This window comes from Pithys albifrons, chromosome 21, assembly GCF_047495875.1.
Source record: "Pithys albifrons albifrons isolate INPA30051 chromosome 21, PitAlb_v1, whole genome shotgun sequence".
Taxonomy (NCBI): Eukaryota; Metazoa; Chordata; class Aves; order Passeriformes; family Thamnophilidae; genus Pithys; species Pithys albifrons.
In genome coordinates this window covers 5,197,139-5,216,204 of record NC_092478.1, presented here as the reverse complement: position 1 = coordinate 5,216,204, position 19,066 = coordinate 5,197,139, and the positions used below count along the sequence as shown (strand labels likewise).

The window sequence follows — 19,066 nt, the reverse complement described above, 5'->3', positions numbered from 1 at the left end:
GCCGGACCAGCACTGGACCCGCCTCTCCCGAGCCGGACCCGTCCCTCCCGCACTGGACCCACACCAGACCCGCCGTTCCCGAGCCCCGCACCTTCCGCACCGGACCCGCGCGTGTCTGGGACCCCGCACGTGTCTCTCGGACCTCACGCGAGTCCCGCACCCCCATCTATCTCTCCCGGGCTCCGCACGTGCCTCGGACCCCACATCTGTCTCTCCCGGACCCCGCACCACTTCTGTAAAATACTACGATGTCAACTTACTTTTCTCTTTAGCACTCACGCTAAACACATTTACTGTCATATATACACATGCTCGCTGCATTTTTTAAATAGAAATACTGAAAGATCCATCGGGGCATACATTAAACACTTTTAATTTCAATTGAATCATACAATCAAGTAGTCGAGGTTATTCATACAGATCAGACCTCTTAATGCACAAAGCTGTGAAGTTTTTCTAAAATTATGTCATGGCACTATCTCCTTCATGTTCTTACACATGAAACACCAACAGTTAAACTCAGCTTATAGTTCTTCCCTGCAATGTTTGCTGGCAAGTACCAGTATCTTTACCATCACCTCTCTGAATTGGGAAGACTTTGGAAAACCCATACAAAGCATCTGGGTTATCTGGGAAAACAAGCTAAATTATAAAAAGAATGTAAATTCACTCTGGTGAATTGGCAATAATTTTGCTGTCTAAAACTTCCGTTATATAATTATATGCTACTAGGCCTAAATTGGCCAGCACTTACCTGGGTCTTTAGCACTCACAGCACACAGTAAAATCATCCATGCCCTGGGACTGTGAAGGAATGTGATATATTAAGCCAGTACTGCCCCTCTTGTGGTATCTGTGATGAAGCTTGGCTCTGCTAGTCAGTGAAATGCACTCTTGCTGTGAGAATTCAAATAGGTGTATTGCATGGACAGGTTTCTCATCATGCTTAATCCAAACTTCTCCAAACCATCAGTACAGCATGTTTATCCTTACAGTGCATTTGGCAGAGCTCCAGGCACACACTTACTCCTCAGAATTATGGGTGTTCAAGACAAAGCAAAAAACTGAAGACAATAGCAGTTACATGACTAGTGTGAAAAGCCCATCCCATTTCTGTCCACTTGCATGAGAGCTGAGATCAGCAATGCCAAGGACCCTGCTAATTTGACTAAGTATCTTTCAGATCCTTGTATTAAGGTGTGTATTTAAAATCCTCTGTATGGGGTCTGGCTGAGATGGAACACGGGGCACCCAGCCAAAGTCAATCCACCAGAGTTTCCAGTGTCACAGCAACAGCACAGCTACACTTCAAACAGAACTTGATGATACACACTTAGAGCAGAAAACTTTCACTTTGCCTTAATATACTTTGGGTGGTTTTGTTGTTGTTTTTTCCTGAGACTGCTAATAAAGTGGTTGCTTTATTCATGGTTTCTTAAGTAAAATTGACTAGAAAGGGAGACTGAACTAAAATCATCTTCCAAATGCAACTGAGCTTCTGAACATTTTAAAACTGAAATTCAGAGCACACAGCATCATGACTAGAACAAAAATCTTCTAGGCAAAGGTTCTGTGTTGTTTTCACTGATCTGACTTGGTTATTTGTCACTTCATTCTAAAAAGATGCAATAAATCTGAAGAGTGCTTGACATATTTTATTATAAATAGTCATTAATACAGAAGCAAAGTAATCTTTAAATATCTACAAAAAGCACAACTGCAGGTTAAAAACATTGTCCAGCATGAGCAGAGGGCTTCTGGCTTTCAGTTTTTACTTTTTATCAGCCTGTTCTTAGGGAAGAAATAATTTGAAAAGGCTTTTTTAAAGTATGTTTTCTTAGTGGCTTTGTTTTTAACATTCACTGTGAAAACAAACCCTCTGTTGATTTATCAAAAAGCAAGCCAGAAAAAGTGACACATGAACCTTTTGTCTAGTAAATCTGGAATAATCAAACTGTATTGTGGTTTTAATGCTAATTTAACTGAAAACTGAAAAGTAGTGCAAGGCATTTCAAGACTCCAACATCTTTCATACCTTTGTGGTGTATTGTCTGTCTACCTCTGGGTCAGCAGGAGGGCTGAACAAGTTGTAAAGAGTTCACTCCCATCCACACTGGAGAGCTGCTCTCCTCCAGAGTCCATGTCTCAGCACATTACAGGCTTGTTTCTATTACAGCTGTTCAGAGGGGTTTGTACCTTGCCAGCTCCCACCTTTCCTGCAATCATAAATCATGCAAGCACACAATCCCATACACAGGACAGCCCCAGCTGTTGTTATTCTTCAGTATCAAGAAATTAATCCAGGAATGCCAGTAGAGGCTTTAACATGCCTATAAGCAAATCACTTTAGATTTGAGCATTATAGACAAATGTGGTGAGCAACATGGTAGTTATTTCTCAGGCAGCAGACAGGTTATGTTCTCTTTGTGCTTTAAGAGAACAATACAAATCCTGTTTGATCTGTGTGTGTGTGCTGGAGCAGGACAGACAAACCCAGTGGCTGAATACTCACTCTATAGGTTATAGTTTGCTAAACAGATTTTTCCTTGTCAATCTGCTATTTCTTTTGTACCATGCTGAACAGAGAAGGGAAACTGAAGGTGCTATCTTCTGGAGTTTTACCTTCACTTTAGGAGGGAACACCTTCATAGCAGAGTTACTTGTCACTGCATAAACCCATGTCCCCAGCCTTACAGAGATATGAGCAGCAGATTAGCTTCCTGTGATCTTTAAACATAAAAATATTAAAAACCCAACCTACTATAGCACCAAAATGACAGCACTTGCCCTTGCCTATGTTTTTTTATCTTTTTCAAACCTATTTCCATACATGGTGATGTGATCAACACTTCAGGGCACTGCTCAGCTACACTTCAGTCAGCCATCCACACAGTCAAATGGAGGCAAAGGGACACTAAAAAGCAAGAAGTAACACTGTGTTCCATTTGCAAAATGTCACTCTTCCCATTAAGTACACTGTACTTGACCCTTCTGGCTGGAGAGGTGTTGATGGTTTTATTCAAAAGGTCGTAGGTGGTTGTAGAGAGCCTGGACATAGGTGAAGACACACATTGGGTCTGGCTTGAGACCCATCATCAGCATGTCATCCACTTCTATCAGCCGGTCACAGTGAGCCATTTTCCTGTAGGTAAAACAGATACAGCAAATCATGAGATAAATCTATGGCCTGCAGCTGCTTCCAAGATTCATTTGCTGCTCTGATCTGAGCAACACTGAAACATTAAAGAAATTCTGAGGTTTATAAGCTGTCCTTCATTTCACAACGAAATGAGCAAGGTCAGGTTGGAGATTGTTATTTTTGTGATGATGGTATATTTCTGTTCTTTCTATCTCTTCCTCTATACTGGGATCTGATCCAAACTCCTGTAGGGGTTGGGGTTTTTTTCACTACCATTCACATTCTTGATACTTCTGACATGTAGCCCAATTTCACATTACTCTGTCTGTGTCTCAGTTTCTGGTTAATATGTAAGAATTTCCAGAAGAATGGAAAAACACACAAAGGGATGAGATGTGCCAATGAAGGCCCATGTGGCTGTGAATTGTTTGCTGTCCACCACCCCTGTATCTTCAAGATGTGAGTGACTTGGACAACAATCTCAGATGCTCAGGTTGGAGAGCAGAAGCCTGACTGAATCTGGGCCAGCAGAAAGGAACAGATCTGCAGATGCCTAAATGAAAAATCACAAGGGCAGGAAGCAATTTAATCAGCAGAGCTCCTACTGGACTGAACAGCAGTAACTGAGAGAATAGGCTTTTCTGGCACTTGAAAACAGTTTAAAGGCAATCACAGCTATAAATAGTAATTTCTGCAGATAACTCTTACCTAATGTTTCTTAGTGTTGTGTGCATGTTGTCTTCTGTTTTCCCCTACACTTACTGCACCTTTCCTTTGTAGATGGTTTTACTTCAGAGGTCAATCACTTTCAACTCAGTGACAAGCAACAATTTTTTATTTATATATATATACATATACGTCTGCATATAAAAACCCTCGTAATTCCAAAATGAATTCCTTTGCTAGAGGCTGCAATAAGGAGAAACAACCTTGTCCTAAGAATTTTGAAGGCTTTTCTCCGAATGGCAAATGGCAAATCTAGTTCTGTAAGTTTCTGCATCAGCCATGTATTCCCACTGCCTGTTAGTATTTGGAAAAAATGTACCCAACCAGCTGCATACAGGGGCTGTTCTTACTGTAAGAATCATGTTGATATGGGCTCAAAAAAGTTACTATTTCTGACTGACAAGTTCACACCCATATAATGACTTTAACAAAAAACTTAGCATTTAAGTACCTGCAATACAGCATCAAAAAGAATCAGGACAGTGTGTCTGAGGGTATTAGCTCTGTTTTCAGAAATGCAGTCACCTGGTTGAGATATGGAGAATCTCTCAGCCTTGACCTCTGTTTACACTTACAACCTTCATTCTTCTTCAACCAAAGCAATGTAGAGAGGTGAAGCTTCCCACATGTTCTATGCTTTATCTATGCATTTCTCTATTTATCTTTTTTGGCATGACACATTCTACAAGAATAATAATTAAACTCTTCAAATGCTGCCCAGGTGCCTTAGGATTGAACTGGAAGCACTTCACAGAGAGCTAATGTGGTACTCACTCAGCCATGGTGAAGGCCAGCTCAAAGTTCTGCTTGCGATTAGCTGGGTCGAGCTTATTATAATCAAAAGCTTCAGGAAAGAAAGAATGCACAAGAGCACAGAATGCCATCCCATCATTCCAGCTTGAGGAGAAGTTCTGGAGATCAATGTGCTGTCATGGTGAAAAAACCAAATGCATTAATGCTGCACAGGGGAACAAACAAGAGCAGCTGCTTCTGTTCAGTGCAGTTTTCTATTCTCCTCTCCCACTAACAAAAGCTACACAGCACAGGCTTTATATTTTTCACCCCTATCCAATGCATGATTGGTACTCTGGGAAAAAATAGAGCACTTAGCAAGGAAAGCCTTTTGCCTGAAATACCCAGATGTAAAGCAGACACACAGTCAAGGTCCTTGAGCCAAAGCCCACTGAAAATACTGCAAAGAATGTTGTCAACATCAGTGAGCTCTGGAGCATAAATTCAAGCCCCAGCTTTTCTAGAAAGCAATTAACAGTAATTTTCATTAGTTCTGCTTATGCATACTGTAATGTACAGCTCAGCAATAATTATGCACATTTTATAGTAATGTTGAAAAACATATTACATACACACACAAAAAAACCCTAGAAAAAATGTATTTCTCTTGGAAATTGTTCTGGCAATTGCAGTTTAAAGGCCAGGTAAAATGAATAACATCTCAACTGTTGTATTATTTACATTACAGTGATGCTACCTCATAAAAATTTGCTCATGATGTGATTCAAACTCAACCATTTACTACAAACTCACTTATCTAAGGGCAATAGAGAGTACTTTGGTCTGCTGTGTAGCAAAATGGCCATAGTCTTCATGTACTGGCAAAGTGTTATTCAGAACTTGCCATATATAATGAGATTGCAAAAATCACAGCCTGCAACTAAGAAAAAAAATGTGCCAGTGTATACTGAAGTCTATATCCATAAGCAAAACAATGTAGGCTTTCAGAAAAACACTAAGGCACTGCTTTAACAGTCATACAGAATCTCACTCATGCAACCACTTGAAGTACTGCCCATGCAAACCACATTTGTGTTACCCACACAAAAACTGATGACTTTAAGGAAGTTAACTCATTGTCTAGTGTATTTTACATTCACTTTTTGAGTGAAATTTTGGTAAATTCTTCTGAAAAAAGAGAGAGCTCAAAGTGCTGGCAGATCTTCACCTTGTATCCCATGGTTTTTGAGCGACACCAGTCTAACAGAATCTGTTTAATGCTGCTAGCGCTGGCAACCCCAAAACTCAGCGACCTCTTCAGCTTAGCTCTGGATTCTCCTTTTCCTCTGAAAATTAACAGAGACCAGATTAAGTTACATTCGAGAAAAACTTAAACCTACTTGTCAGGAACATCTATGCAACCTTGCCCAGGTCAGCCCCTGTCCAGGAGATATTTGAGAAACATGTTGCTGAAACTTCGACTTGTTGGTCCTGCAAGAAAAACTAATTTTTATTTCACTAAGGCCAGGATTCCAGGCCCTCTTCTATTTAAATCATTCTCCCATCATAGTGCACAAAGAAGAGTCCATATTTCTGGTCCTCAATCAGTGGCAACAGAAAGTCACTATATTCCCAGCCTCTTATAAAGACAGAGAAGGCAGCTTTCACAGAACTCTTTCATGATAAAAGGCACCTGCTTCTTCAGCTGAACGACTCCAAAGCCAGAGGAATTTGTAGTTGTGATTTCCAGAGCTTGCTTTGTGATGTCCATCAAGCTTTATGTGACCTCATATTGTCCCTTAGCTCAAAATCCCACAATGAGAGTCCTCCCACCCACCTGTACTCTGCTGGTAATAACTGACCAACCAGTTTCCCATGAACAAACCACTCTGGAGACACAAGTGTGACGTACTTTCCATCCTCACGTTCCAGTTTCTCCAGAAGTGCTTTCCTGGCCTGTGTTTCTGAGGTCCGGGGCAGCGTCTGGGAGCGCACCAGCTCCCGCCTCCTCTCAGCAGGGCGATGCACAGCGGGAGGGGAGCAGCGGGAGCTGGGGGGCACCTCGCCATAACCATCAGTGGCACTGCAGGAACACAACAGCCAAAGGATGGGGGTGAACGAAACAGCAACTCTCTATAGTGCCACAAAAGTTCAACTGTTGTCTACTCTAAACTTCCCAGAAGAGTCATTTCAAGAGGACCTGAATGAGTCCAAAGTGACTTTAATAGAAGTCATGTTTTTATTGACACACAACAGCACTTAACTATAGAAGACTCTAAATTAATAACTCTAAGGTGCTATTACAAATAAGACACAGCTGGATAACTCACAAGCACTTTGCAGCACTGAGCAGAACAACATTAAACAACTTTAAGAAAGAAGAGATAAAGAAAAAAAGATTGTGGCAACACTGGAGCACTAAATTCCTTTAATTTCCAACTGGAAATTTCCTGGACGGTGTGTCACATTTTAAAAATTGAATTTGAACAGTAATTCACAAAGTACTTTTGAAATTTTTACTTAACTGTGTACAGAATTCTGAGCTCGTCAGTGTTGCTTCACTGACTGCAAGCCAGTAATTTCATCAAGAAATATAGGAGTATATTCAAATTTATTTGAGCCCTAAACTGCTTCATCAGCATTAACAAAGTAAGCCACACATTGCATTTGGAAATGTTCCCTGTACCAGGGATGGGGAAACAGGCGAAGAGCAATGATGTCACTGTCACACATTAATTTCTGACACAGACCAAGGTCAGGGATGACACCAAGCTCTCCTGGGTGCTCAGCACATGACTCAAATGTGCTGCTGTTGGAACTATCTCAGAAGAAAAGTAATGCCTAATTTGGGATTCTTTTTCAAGGCAGATGCAAGCCCAATTTAAAGGATTTAAACTGGCTACTCTCCCATTTTTCTTGATGGATAATTTGCATACTGAGAATGCCTGAATCTGCCAGGAGTAATTGTGATACCATGTAATCCTATACTCAGCAACTCCAACTCGGAGTTAATCAAGAGTGTGTAGTAGTCCTTAGCAAGGCATTTATCTACAAATTAAACTCTAGGCTAGCCAAACTAAGGATATTTGATGGCAGTCATATGCTGATTTCCAAAAATAAGTCCAAAGTACCAATTTCAACACAGCTGAGTATTTTCTCAAGTGTTTTCAAAGGGCCTGACAACTTCTTCTTCCTAACAAAAATCCACCACTGGCAGGCACTGGGGAGTCTTCCTGATGAAGACTGTGACAATGTGAAAATCCACAATTATATCTACTTGAAAATGCTCTACAGAATTTTTATCCTTTCTCATCTCTGTTGCCCTTTGCCCACAGGAAAGCTCACAGCCTTTGACAGGCTTATAATACAGCACCAGTTGCTCAGTGCACTGGTGGGGCAGCCTGAAAAAGCCTCCCTAGAGAAAAGAGCCAGAAGTGCCAAGACTCTGCAGTGCTGTGATCACAGGCAAGATGTTGATGTGTCATGAAAAGAAAGGTGTTAGGATTAACCATGATATGGGCCTGCTAGAAGAATCAGAGGCACAAAAGGGCAAGTTGTATAAGGGATTTAGGGTGAACGAATGGTCCAGAAACTAGACATACAGGACCACATACACAGCAGGTTGCTGATTTCCCATGAGAAGTATGGTCAGTGAATAACCTGCCGTGTTGCACCTGAGAACATTCAGGGTATGCAGACATTAAATGAAAACTACTGGTACATCACTAGGATGGTTTTAGTATAGATAGTGTGATTATTCCAGTAGTCACTTGATCAGTTATTCTCTCAAGTGGAAGAGTGGTTAAGAGGAATATGCCTTTTTACATGTTAATGGACATAACACATGCATTAAAAGTTAATGTAAGACACTGGGGCAAGTGGTTAATGTACAATCCAGTGCTTAAAATACAGCATCTGGGACTAACCTGTTCTCCAAGCCAGCAGAACACCCATCCCTTGACCACAATGGCCTAAAAAATTGTCATGAGAAATACGTACCTCTCACCAGTTTTGGTTCCACTCTGCACCCCATAGCTCACAGCTGAGACAGGCTTAGTGACAGAAGTGGCATTCTCTACATAAAAGCAGAAGAGACAAGATGCATTAGAACAGAAACTTTTCTCATGTGCTTTCAAATAATCTCCTGATAGATACACACACATTGATTTTTACTCACCACACTGAAAAGCTGCAGGCCTCTAACTTCCATATGAGCTAACAAGCTGGGGAGGGGTTTCCCCCAGGGGTTCAATTCCTCTGTACCATTGTTGCACTGCAGCACAGATGGTGTAAACATACCAGAAAGGACTGTGAGAGGATGCCTTTGATAAAACTGCACTGGGAAGGTCAGATCATTTCAGGCCCTTGAGCAGACCTCAGAGGAGAGCACACTACCATGGACATTGCAGTTAATAAAAGTGATGCTACAGCTCACCTTGCAAAAGTCATTCTGGCAGACATAGAGAGTCCTGGGGAGTCTGACATAATTGAGAGCATAAATTAAATTACCTCATTTATACCAGGAAACATTTTAGTTGGTAAAGTAGAACAGACTCAAAAGTTGTAAAGGTGGCTTAAAAACAACTTTGCATCTTTGTCCCTCCACCTCTGGGGCTCTACCTTTTGTGTTTTCCCACTTACAGCCCACCTCTGGACTTCAGCTGTGCTCTTTAAATGCAGAACAATGCAGAGTCTTGCCCAGTTTTACTTCAATATGAGGGGTTTTTTTAAATCAATTTAGTTATAAATGAGATTCTGCAGTCACTCTGACTTGTGTATATGTGTCAGACTGCTGTCAGTCATTTCTTCCACCAAGTGGCTACTGGAACCTGTTAGTCAAATATCAACCTAACTTCTCAAAGGGCCTCAGGTCTCAAAGCACTAAAAACTCCCACAAATTTCATTAAAATAGCTGGGCATGTTGAAGAGATTCAGTAACTTCCTGAATTCAGTAACTAGGCTGGAAAAGAGGACCCACTAAGAACACAAATGTATTAGGCAGCAAAAATTCTCAGCAGATGCAACATTACAGCCTAAAGCTCCAGCTAGGACCCACAATATTCCAAACTGCAGTGCCTCACAATGGGACACACAGACCCAGAAGCAAGGATGCAGAGTCACCACTCGGTCACAGGACAATACTCATAGCACCAGGTGGAGTAAGGAAACAGGATGTGGCTTCAGCAAGTTATTTTTGTCTCTTTTACCTGGCTGGTTGGAAGTTTTTACTGCCATTGCATTTTTGCTCTTGCTCTGTCCCAGCAGGCCAACAGATGCATTAGTTGTTCCTGTTGAACAGATGTTTTCTCCTGAAAACTTCTCAGATGTCCTGGTTACTGCAGTAACAGGAAGGTGGGGCATCTGTAAGGTGACTGCAGGGGCATGGGCTTCAGGGGAAGAAGAGTCTGACTTCTGAAAAGAGGTCAGTTCATGGCAGACTTTTGCCTGACCTCCTGAATCAAAAAGAGAGAGGAAGTAAATTTGTTTGTAGATTTCTAATAAAGTTACATACAAATTTCCATGCAACACCACTATTTTACAAGTCATTGGAATTATCCCACCTTGTTCTCCCTGTGGGACATATGGTGCAGAAACAACAGTAGTGCAAGTGATCCTTGCAGTGATCATACATGAATCTCAGCAGCAACAACATCTTCAGATCGTTAATACACAAGTATCTACATTTGGTAAGCTCCTCCTCTTCTTCTGTGCAGCCCTCACTCCCAATCTCCTGCCCTGGGTTAGGAGGCAGCTTTTTTGTTCTTTTCAAAAATGAAACACTGCATGACTCAGTTTTCTCTAAAATGCAGTCAGTATGTCCTTCCTCCACTGAAGGACAATGGAAGTGGATGGGTAATTTGTTTTGGGATGCAAAGCTACAATGGCACCCAGAATAGTAGGCCCTACTATCACTGGTCCAAGATAATGTGACAGTAATAACCTCTAATTTATGAGACACCATAGTGCATGCTTAGCAATGAAAAGTTTGCAAGTTCTACTCCTTTTTAGAAAACAAAGTATTGGTGCCACAGGACAGTATCCATGCTGAAACCACAGTGGATTCTAATGCTCCCAATGTGAGAGAGCTGCCCTATGACTGCCAGGATCAGGTGTTTTACAAGCATTGTTGCTTCATTTCATGCTCTTTTCCTACCTGATGAAGAACGATGCCCATTTTCAATGATGGAAGAACTAAAAACTCTTCTAAATTCAGGTTTGTGGTGGTTATCCAGGTCTACACTCTGTCAGAACAGACAACAGACGTGACAGCTAAATTTCAAACAGTGGCAAAAGTGAGAAGAATATCTAGAAACACCTGCCAAGAACAGGCTTTCCTTGTGTCAGTGACCACAATACGAGAAGGGAACAATTCCCTAACTGTGAGAGCCAACACTGCAAATGGAGCATTGGCAATGCAGGACTTGTATCAGTCTTGGCACACTTGTCCTCACAGACCCCATGCACCCACAAGGTGTTATCTTTTGTTAGATAAAGGTATCACCATCCACTGTGAAGGTGATAAACAGAAGACTCTGCACAATAATGGAGAAATTGTTTGTTAGGACTGCATGAAACTGCTCTGAAATTTTTTGCTGTTTACTGCAGAAAAAACATTATGAAAACATATTGTAAAAGCATTACATAATCTGTAACTTCTGTTAGGATAGCTTTTTTTCTGGAAAAAGCATCAATTTTCCCAATAATCTCTGCCAGTATAATTCCAGAAATATCAGCCAGGGTTTTTTTATGGGTTTGGTGTGAGGTTCTTTGGGTTTTTTTCTTTTGGGGAGGGAGGCATGTGAAACACCATGAGGCACTATGTGATTTTTGGCTGCAATAACTAAGAAAGAAGAAACTGCTTCCCAGACACACGATTACTTCAGTTAAAAAACTGTAGCTTCCAAGAAGCAGCATATCCAAGGAGTAGAAATAACTATCCCACACAAAGTCCACAGAAATGTTTTAATTGATTCTAGACAGTTATCTACATATGAGATTGGCCAAAAATTTTATGAATTAAAAAAAAATCTGTAATGTGCCATTATAATTATAATCCTAAATTCTTATAAACTCCATTCAAACAAGTTTTGTTTGCTTGGCTTTTTTAAGACAGACAGAAAGACTGAAGATGATAGTGAAGATTTTATACTGCAAATAAGTAAAAAACAACAGAACATAACAGAAAAGGAAAGACAGAGGGTGTATACTTGTAATAACTTAATCTGTCCATTTCATACACAGGAAGTATGGAGGAAACCAGTAGTTTGATTTTAATTAGTTATTCCATAGATTCAAACCTGATGACCACCTTTTGCCTAACAGTGCCAAGGAAGAAACTGATACCAGGCTGGAGGACAGGGAAGAAGGCCCATGTGCTGACAGAACACTGGGAGCACCTGGGGTCAGATTCTGATGTGCATTGAGTAGTGCCAGGTGAAAGTACTTGTGAAATCCACTCTGTTTGGATATGCCAAGCTTCTGACAAACCCATGTGTTTAACAATGCTATGGCTCCAGGATCCCACTTGGAAATGAAAACATGCCTTATTTTCCACCTTTGTGAAAGCAACCCTCAGATACTGGCCTGGTTAGAGAGCCAAATTAAGGTTTGGTATCAAAATAACAGAAAGACTCACCTCCAAATCAGAGTGACTGATAGCCATTTAATAGTACACCTAAACCAGCATTTAGACTGTTGTATACCAGCTTTCAAGAACATGATAGCAGAAATTGCCCAGATTAGAATTAAAAAGACACTTGTGTCGTTACTTCTGAATGATGCTTGGAACATCCTGGATTCATGTTTTTGGTCCTTTTTAAAAATCAAATTATCTTTAAAAATAATTTAGCCATATTAGAAAATAATGTTTCAGACACTGAAGATACTCAGAATCTCTGGTTTCCAACCAATGCTGCCATCAACTACAGAGAAAAAGAAACTCAACCAATAAATCTTTTCAAAAGCAAAAGAGAATCTTGATTTGCTACTATTTCCAGGTCAGTATTACTTGCTTCTCATATCTCACACCTACAGAAGTATTTTCTAAGACTAGAAGTGTCACCAAATTTATCACAGGTACTTGTTTATCTGGAACCACACACTGTGCCATTTATGGTACTGTGTTTCAAATGCTTTGATCTTATAACCAGAAACAGCAAGCAACTCAAGGAACACTGTTCATTACAGAGAATCTGGGTGATCAAGAGCAAGCAACCAAGGCTTGCTCTTTCACCATTTGAGCACAGCCACATCAGAGCCACAAATCACGTTTTTGCTGTGTGTATTTGGTGTGTACAGCTCCAGCTGCAGCTCCCATAGTTCTCAGTACTGACATTCCCTCTCGGTCAGCTATGCTAAGTTGGGAACTTCTCCAACCTAAATTGTTGGGAGGGCACTGAAGAACGATCAGTACTTAAGTGATCTTCCCCGAAGCCTCAAAGCAAAACAGGAAGGTTCCAGTCCAAACAGAACCTCATATTGTGCTTTAATGCAGACTGACACCTAAAGCTCGACATTGCCATAACATTGATGCAAGACTTTTCTCAGGCTATGAAAACTGACACACTACAACGTAGACAATGGCGATGGAGGAAGTGGAATGATGTAGGGACCACAGTCCCTTGTCCCTTCCACATCACTCAGCTCACTTCTGTTCCCTACAATGCCAACAAGTGTGGATGGCTTCACAAACAAAAAGGAACTTATCTGAAACTTGTATGTATGCTGTTTACATGGGGGAAAAGGCAGCAGTTCCTTACAAGTATGTTACAACAGTGCATCAAGCAGCAGCTTTACCTTTTCATTTGCCCAGAGGTGGGAAGCCCTATGCCCACCCCCTTGTCTGTAAGTCAGTAGGAATTAAAAGGGCTGGAATGCAATACAGACTCTGCTTGTTCCTACCAATTTTAGTAAATTTAATTTCCAAGCTTTTCTTTTTCAACCTCAAGGCTGGATAGACCACAGACCATTTTTTTAATCTTCAGCAGTCTTAAATATCCCTTAAAACATGGCTTAATCAAGATTACATAAAACAGGCTGTCATCTGTGACAGCCAAGTCTCCAGTACTCCAGTGTTATGTGACTGAATCACAGTGTACTGCTTGGCTGCCCCCTCCAGGCATCAAGGATTGCACGGGAGCTCTCAACTCTTCTCACAGAGACAGACACAGAGAAAAAGTATGAGACAAAACATCTCAGTACCAGATGAGCTTCCCACTAACCGGTGTTTCTATGCAGCAAGTTACACTGCTCCACTACACTGCACGATTTTTTATCACAGGGAAGAACGCGTATGTTTGTGCAAGTTTAGGTCATGCGGACCATGTGAGGCTGTCAGGGACAAACAGTGCGGGGGAGTGGTTGTACAACAAAACTTTCCCTGCAGGATGATGCTGTTTCAGGATGCGCGGCTGCCGGGGCTGCCCCGCTCAGCGCACACCCTTCAGAAGGGGAGATGGAAGCTCGGGAGGTGGAAAAGGAGGGAGAAGGGGAGGGGGCACGGGCTTGCTCACGTTACTGCCTGATACAGCTGTTGTGCTATGTGAGCTTGCCAGCTGGCAAACCGCGCTGCTGGCGCACGGATCCCTCTGAATCGAGTCCAGAAAGGATACACAAATATTCACGTACATATGTATATAGATAGCTGAGACTGCACCATCTTCTCTCCTTACTTCTAACCACACTGAACTGACAGGTTGCTACCACTCTAACCAAGATCCCGGGTTGACCAAAGAGCGCCATAATCAGGTGAAGCTCCAATGCGGCACCACGGCCAAGACCACTTCTCAGCGCACCTCCCAAAATACCACTGACCCTGCACTGCACAAGAGGAACCCCGTGTCCCCAAACGCTACCCCGTGCCAACTCAGAACTTGGCACGACCTCTTGGCCTTCCCTCCCTCCCTCCCTCCCACAGCCCCCCTGGCCGTGACCACTTACTTGGCTCCGGGCAGTGCCCGCTGGCTTGGCATGGCTGGAGAACGTGCCGTCGGTCCAGCCCTGCCCCGGAGAGCCGGGCCCGCTGGCCGGGGGGCTCTGCGCCGCCTCGTCCGCCCACTGCTGCGACAGACCCGCCGACCGGCCCAGGGCCTCCACCTGTCGCGACAGGCGCTCCAGCTGCGCCCGCAGGCGCCGGTTCTCCTGCTGCAGCTCCGACACGGTGTGTGCCAGGGGGCTGGCGAGCCGCAGCACCTCCTCCACCTGCCGCCCGACGCCCTGCTTGAACAGCTGGATGTCCACGTGGATGTCCCGCACGGCGCCCCGCAGCGCGTCCTCGTAGCGCCCCAGGGCGTCGCACACGGTCTGCGCCTCCCGCCCGCTCGCATCCTCGGCCTCGCCGGCCATGGTGCCCGCAGGCCGGGCAGCCGCGGGGGCTCGGCAGCCGTACACGCCCGCTCGCCTCCCCTTCGCCTGCCGCCGCCGCCTCTCGCTCCCCTCGGAGGCCGCCCGGTGCCTCCCGGCGGCCCCAAGCTCGGCCCTAAGCCCGGCCCCCTCCGGCCGCGGGAGGAGCTCCGGGCGCTGCCGGGGCTGACCCGCTCGGCGCTCACCCCTCCGAGGTGGGGATGGGACTGCAGGAGGCAGCGAGGGAAGACCGAGGGGGAAGGGGCGGGGGCAGCTTGTTCACGGCTGGCCGAGAGGGCCGGTGGGCTGCGGGCGGGGCCGATACGAAGCGCCGCTGACATTTGTGACAAACCTGCCACGCCGCGGAGTCTATTGCATGGGTTGTTCACTGCAGAGCAAGGCAAAAAGCCTCACAGAAAAAGGGAATCGGGAAGATATTTTAAGCAGATCTGCACTATCAGTTAGCCTGTCTATGCGTCATCACTTTATGTCAGGTAGTTCCAAATTCTTGGGTACCATATTACCTACTCCACTGTTGCTTGGAAGTGTTCCTGGGTTCTGTGAACTGATCTTCCTGCCTGGACAGCACTGTTTGATGACTTTTACATTTGCAATGACAATTAAGCATTGCAGAACACAAGCTGATGTATCAGAGGACTTTCCACATTCCACTCTTTGCAGGGAAGTCTGGGATTGTGCCTATCATCACCCATTAAACAACATCTGAAAATAGATTCCTGCCTCTTTGCTCCCTTGGCCAGAGGAAGCATTCCTCCAAATCTGGCGTGGTTGTACATGGATGAAACCAGCATAAGAATACACGTGTAGAAAAGTGCAGCCCACTGACTTCTGAATTGATCTGCCCCGTTGAGGCAGGAGATAGAATCCCTTCCTTCTCCCAGTGATCTGGCAACTTGATAAATCGTTTCAATTGACCTTTCCATTTTTTGTTGTCACTATCCTTCCTCCCCGCAAGAAACATGGGGAGGGAAAATGAAATACCATTTTTCCTTGCTTGCTTCCACAGTTGGCGTTTTCTCTCCCTTTTTTTACCTATAGGTTTTATCGATCCAATGTATGCCTTTATTACGTTATACAGCTGCACTGATCATCACTTTTCCCACTAGGATCTTGTCTTTCAAGAAAACAGGACTGCCTTTCATGAAACTTCTTCCACTAGTGTTTTAACATCAAGCTCCCAGGCAGAGGATGTGGGGGACTGAGAAAGGTGGGAGAGCTTGGAATGCAGGAAAAGCAGTGAGTATATATGGGTGTAATGGAATAAACAGAACCATATGGCAAGTGTGGTCAATACTCAACGCCATCGTACAGACTCTGACAAGAGTGTTCATGTGTCTTTGTGTGACTGGTACTGTCTGCCCATATAACATATGGAAGTGCACCCATGTGCATTTAGGAGCCGAAGCATGAGCTGGGGAATCTCCTCACCTGAAAATAAGTTCTTTCTAAACTCACAGAATATACCAAGTTGGAAGTGACCCACAAGAATCATGGAGTCCAACTCCATGCACAGGACCGTCCCCAAGAATCATACCATGTGCCTGATAGTATTGTTCAAATGCTTCTTGAATGAACTCTGTCAGGCTTGGTGCTGTGACCACTCTCCTGGAGAGCCTGTTCCAGCACCCAGGTACCCTCTGGGGGACGAACCTCTTTCTAATATCCAACCTAAACTTGCCCTGACAAAAGTTCAGGCTATTCCCTCAGGCTCTGCATAATGCACTGATTATAAGATGGAGCCTGGTTCGCCATTGCCTCGAGTGTGGAGCTAAAAAGCCTTGATGCAATAGCTGGGCTGCTGCAGCACCTGAGCTGCTTCCAAAAACTCCAGGAGGTACCTAGCAAGCCATAACAGGCACCTAGACAAGCTGTTAGTAGCAAAAAAAAGACCTCGCTCTAATAAAAAGTTGTTACAATCAAGAACACAGCAAGGACTAGTCTCCCAAATAAGGTATGTTGCTTGGATACCGGTGAGCTGGCCAATCCAGGGCATCCAGGGTCTGCCAGGGCAAAGGTATTTAAGGCAGTGCCCGGGAGCAGTGGGGAGTGTGGCCGGAATAGGTGCCATGCTGGTTAGTGTGTCTGCCAGTTTGCTCCCCTTAGTCTCCTATTCTCCAGCTGAACAGACCAAATGCTCTCAGCTGCTCTTCACATGCTTCCCCTTAAAGCCCTTCACCATCTTTGCTGCCCTCCTTTGGACACTGTAATAGCTTAATATCTTCCTTCTTTTGTGGTGCCCGAAACTGCACTCAATATTCCGGGGGGGCCACTCCAGTGCAGAGCATAGAAGGACAATCCCCTCCCTCAAGTGGCGATGCTCTGCCTGGTGCTCTCCAGGGCAGGGTTGGCCCTCCTTGCTGCCAGGGCACTGCTGACTTATGGTCGACTGGCCACAGACTGACAGGCCTGTGGTTTTCAGGGTCTGCCTTCTTGCCCTTCTGGAAAATTGGGACAACGTTCACCAGCTTCTAGTCAGCTGGGATCTCTCTGGGTTCCCAAGACCACTTGGGAACCACTGAGAGAGGTTTTGCAATAGCATCAGCAGCTCTTTGAGGATGTTTGGAGGAATCACATCAGGCCCCACGGATCTGTAGAGAACCAGCTGGAGCAGCAGATCCCTCACAATTTCAGGCTCAGCTGGGAGTTGATCATTCTCACAGTCATGGTCCTCCAGTTCAGAGCACTGAGATCTGCTTGGTCTGTGATCAGTGTTGAAGATGGAGGCAAAAGAAAGCTTTAAACATGCTCTATGACTGCCAGGATCAAGTATTTTACAAGTAGTGCTGCATGGTTTAATCTGAAAGCAAAGCAACCCACTGGAACTTAGGCAACAAGGATTTAAAGATGTGTCTTAGGTGTAAAAAGATTTTGGATAGTTTCGATATCAGAAGCCAATTCTAAAATGGGATCAGTTAAACACATGTGAACAATCCTTGCTCAGATGAAGTTTCACAGCCTGATGGCATGTGAAATTACAAGTTTTTAGTGACTAAACAGCATAAATGTTCTAAATATAAAATATGAATTATGCTCTTAGTGACTTATCTTGGGTCATTAGTTCTAATCTACAAAGCTTATTGAAAACAGCTGAAGATAGCAATCACTCAGTGTGGGCTAAGAGCCAGGAAACCTCACTTGTTTCATACAACTGACTTTTCTGTGTTATTCTTTCTTGGCACCAGGAATTAAAACAACACTGAAATCACAGTGGCAGAAGGGACTGCATGAGCCTGCAGATGTACATGGATCACACATACCCCCAGGCAGCAATAGAAGCAGCCATTCCCTGATTTGTGCAGGGTATTTCAGCTCCTTTGGCCCTGTGCACTCACACAAGGAGGACCTCAGGATGCCAAGCCCTTGTAGAGAGTAACATTTAAAAGACAACAGTCGCTGCCATGGCTGCAAACTTTGTTTTCTCAATGCTGATCTCGGGTGTTTGAGGCCTGGGCCATCCTCTCCTTAGCAATCGCTATTTGATCCTGTGTCTGACAGCGTTCCACGGGCAATTCCAATTCTTTCCAGATCAGAGTTCTAGCTTTTCATGGCTTAAAGCAACCTGATACTCTGGCCTAGCTCCAGCTTACATGAGACTGCCAGCCAAGGGGAAGGCCTCAGCAATGGGACATTTTTTGTCAGCACCTGTCTCAAAGTGCTCTGTTACAGAAGAAGTGGAAAAAATCTAGTCACTTCACCCAAATCAGTTCTTTAATCACATCTTCTTCTTAACACCTGCTTCATCATGCACAGCATCTTACAATGTGGCTTGTTATTTATTTTAGCATTTAGCTAACCCAGTCTGGGGGCCAGAGGTGACACCACTTGAAATTCTGAGACTGGGGCAGAGGTGGGCAAAAGGGAGAAGTAGCCATGAGTCTTATGGAAATCTGGTGCACTGTGAGAGTGACCCAGGCTGAGGCTCTCATAAATAAATCTCCTAAAGGGAATATGAAAACTTGCTACTGTAGTAATTCACCTTTGAGCTTAGCATTTGAAAGGAGCATGGTTGCCCAACACTATGGGAAGGCAGCAGCTCCATGGTCGAAGCATCCTGACATCTTCAGGCTGGGGCACTGCTGCATGGCTTTCACGGCTGGGGTGCTTCCC

At 44.0% G+C, this 19,066-nt stretch overlaps 1 protein-coding gene across 1 annotated transcript; it reads right to left on the bottom strand.

Moving 5' to 3' along the window:
* Positions 1-356: 356 nt before the first annotated feature.
* Positions 357-15,062, bottom strand: SMTNL2 (smoothelin like 2). The gene is made up of 8 exons (XM_071574949.1): positions 14,537-15,062; positions 10,752-10,839; positions 9,805-10,050; positions 8,597-8,672; positions 6,510-6,680; positions 5,826-5,943; positions 4,640-4,791; positions 357-3,142 (listed from the first exon to the last, which is right to left on the bottom strand). The coding sequence occupies exons 1-8, from the start codon at positions 14,939-14,941 to the stop codon at positions 3,016-3,018; spliced, it is 1,383 nt and encodes a 460-aa protein (XP_071431050.1). The 5' UTR covers positions 14,942-15,062; the 3' UTR covers positions 357-3,015.
* Between the last annotated feature and the right edge of the window lie 4,004 nt (positions 15,063-19,066).

Coding starts and splice junctions, on each gene's coding strand:
- SMTNL2 (XM_071574949.1), bottom strand. CDS start 14,941: ATGGCCGGCGAGGCCGAGGATGCGAGCGGGCGGGAGGCGCAGACCGTG. Junction 4,792..5,825: donor CAAAAACCATGGGATACAAG/GTGAAGATCTGC, acceptor TCACCATGACAG/CACATTGATCTCCAGAACTT. Junction 3,143..4,639: donor CTGGCCTTCACCATGGCTGA/GTGAGTACCACA, acceptor TTTTACCTACAG/GAAAATGGCTCACTGTGACC.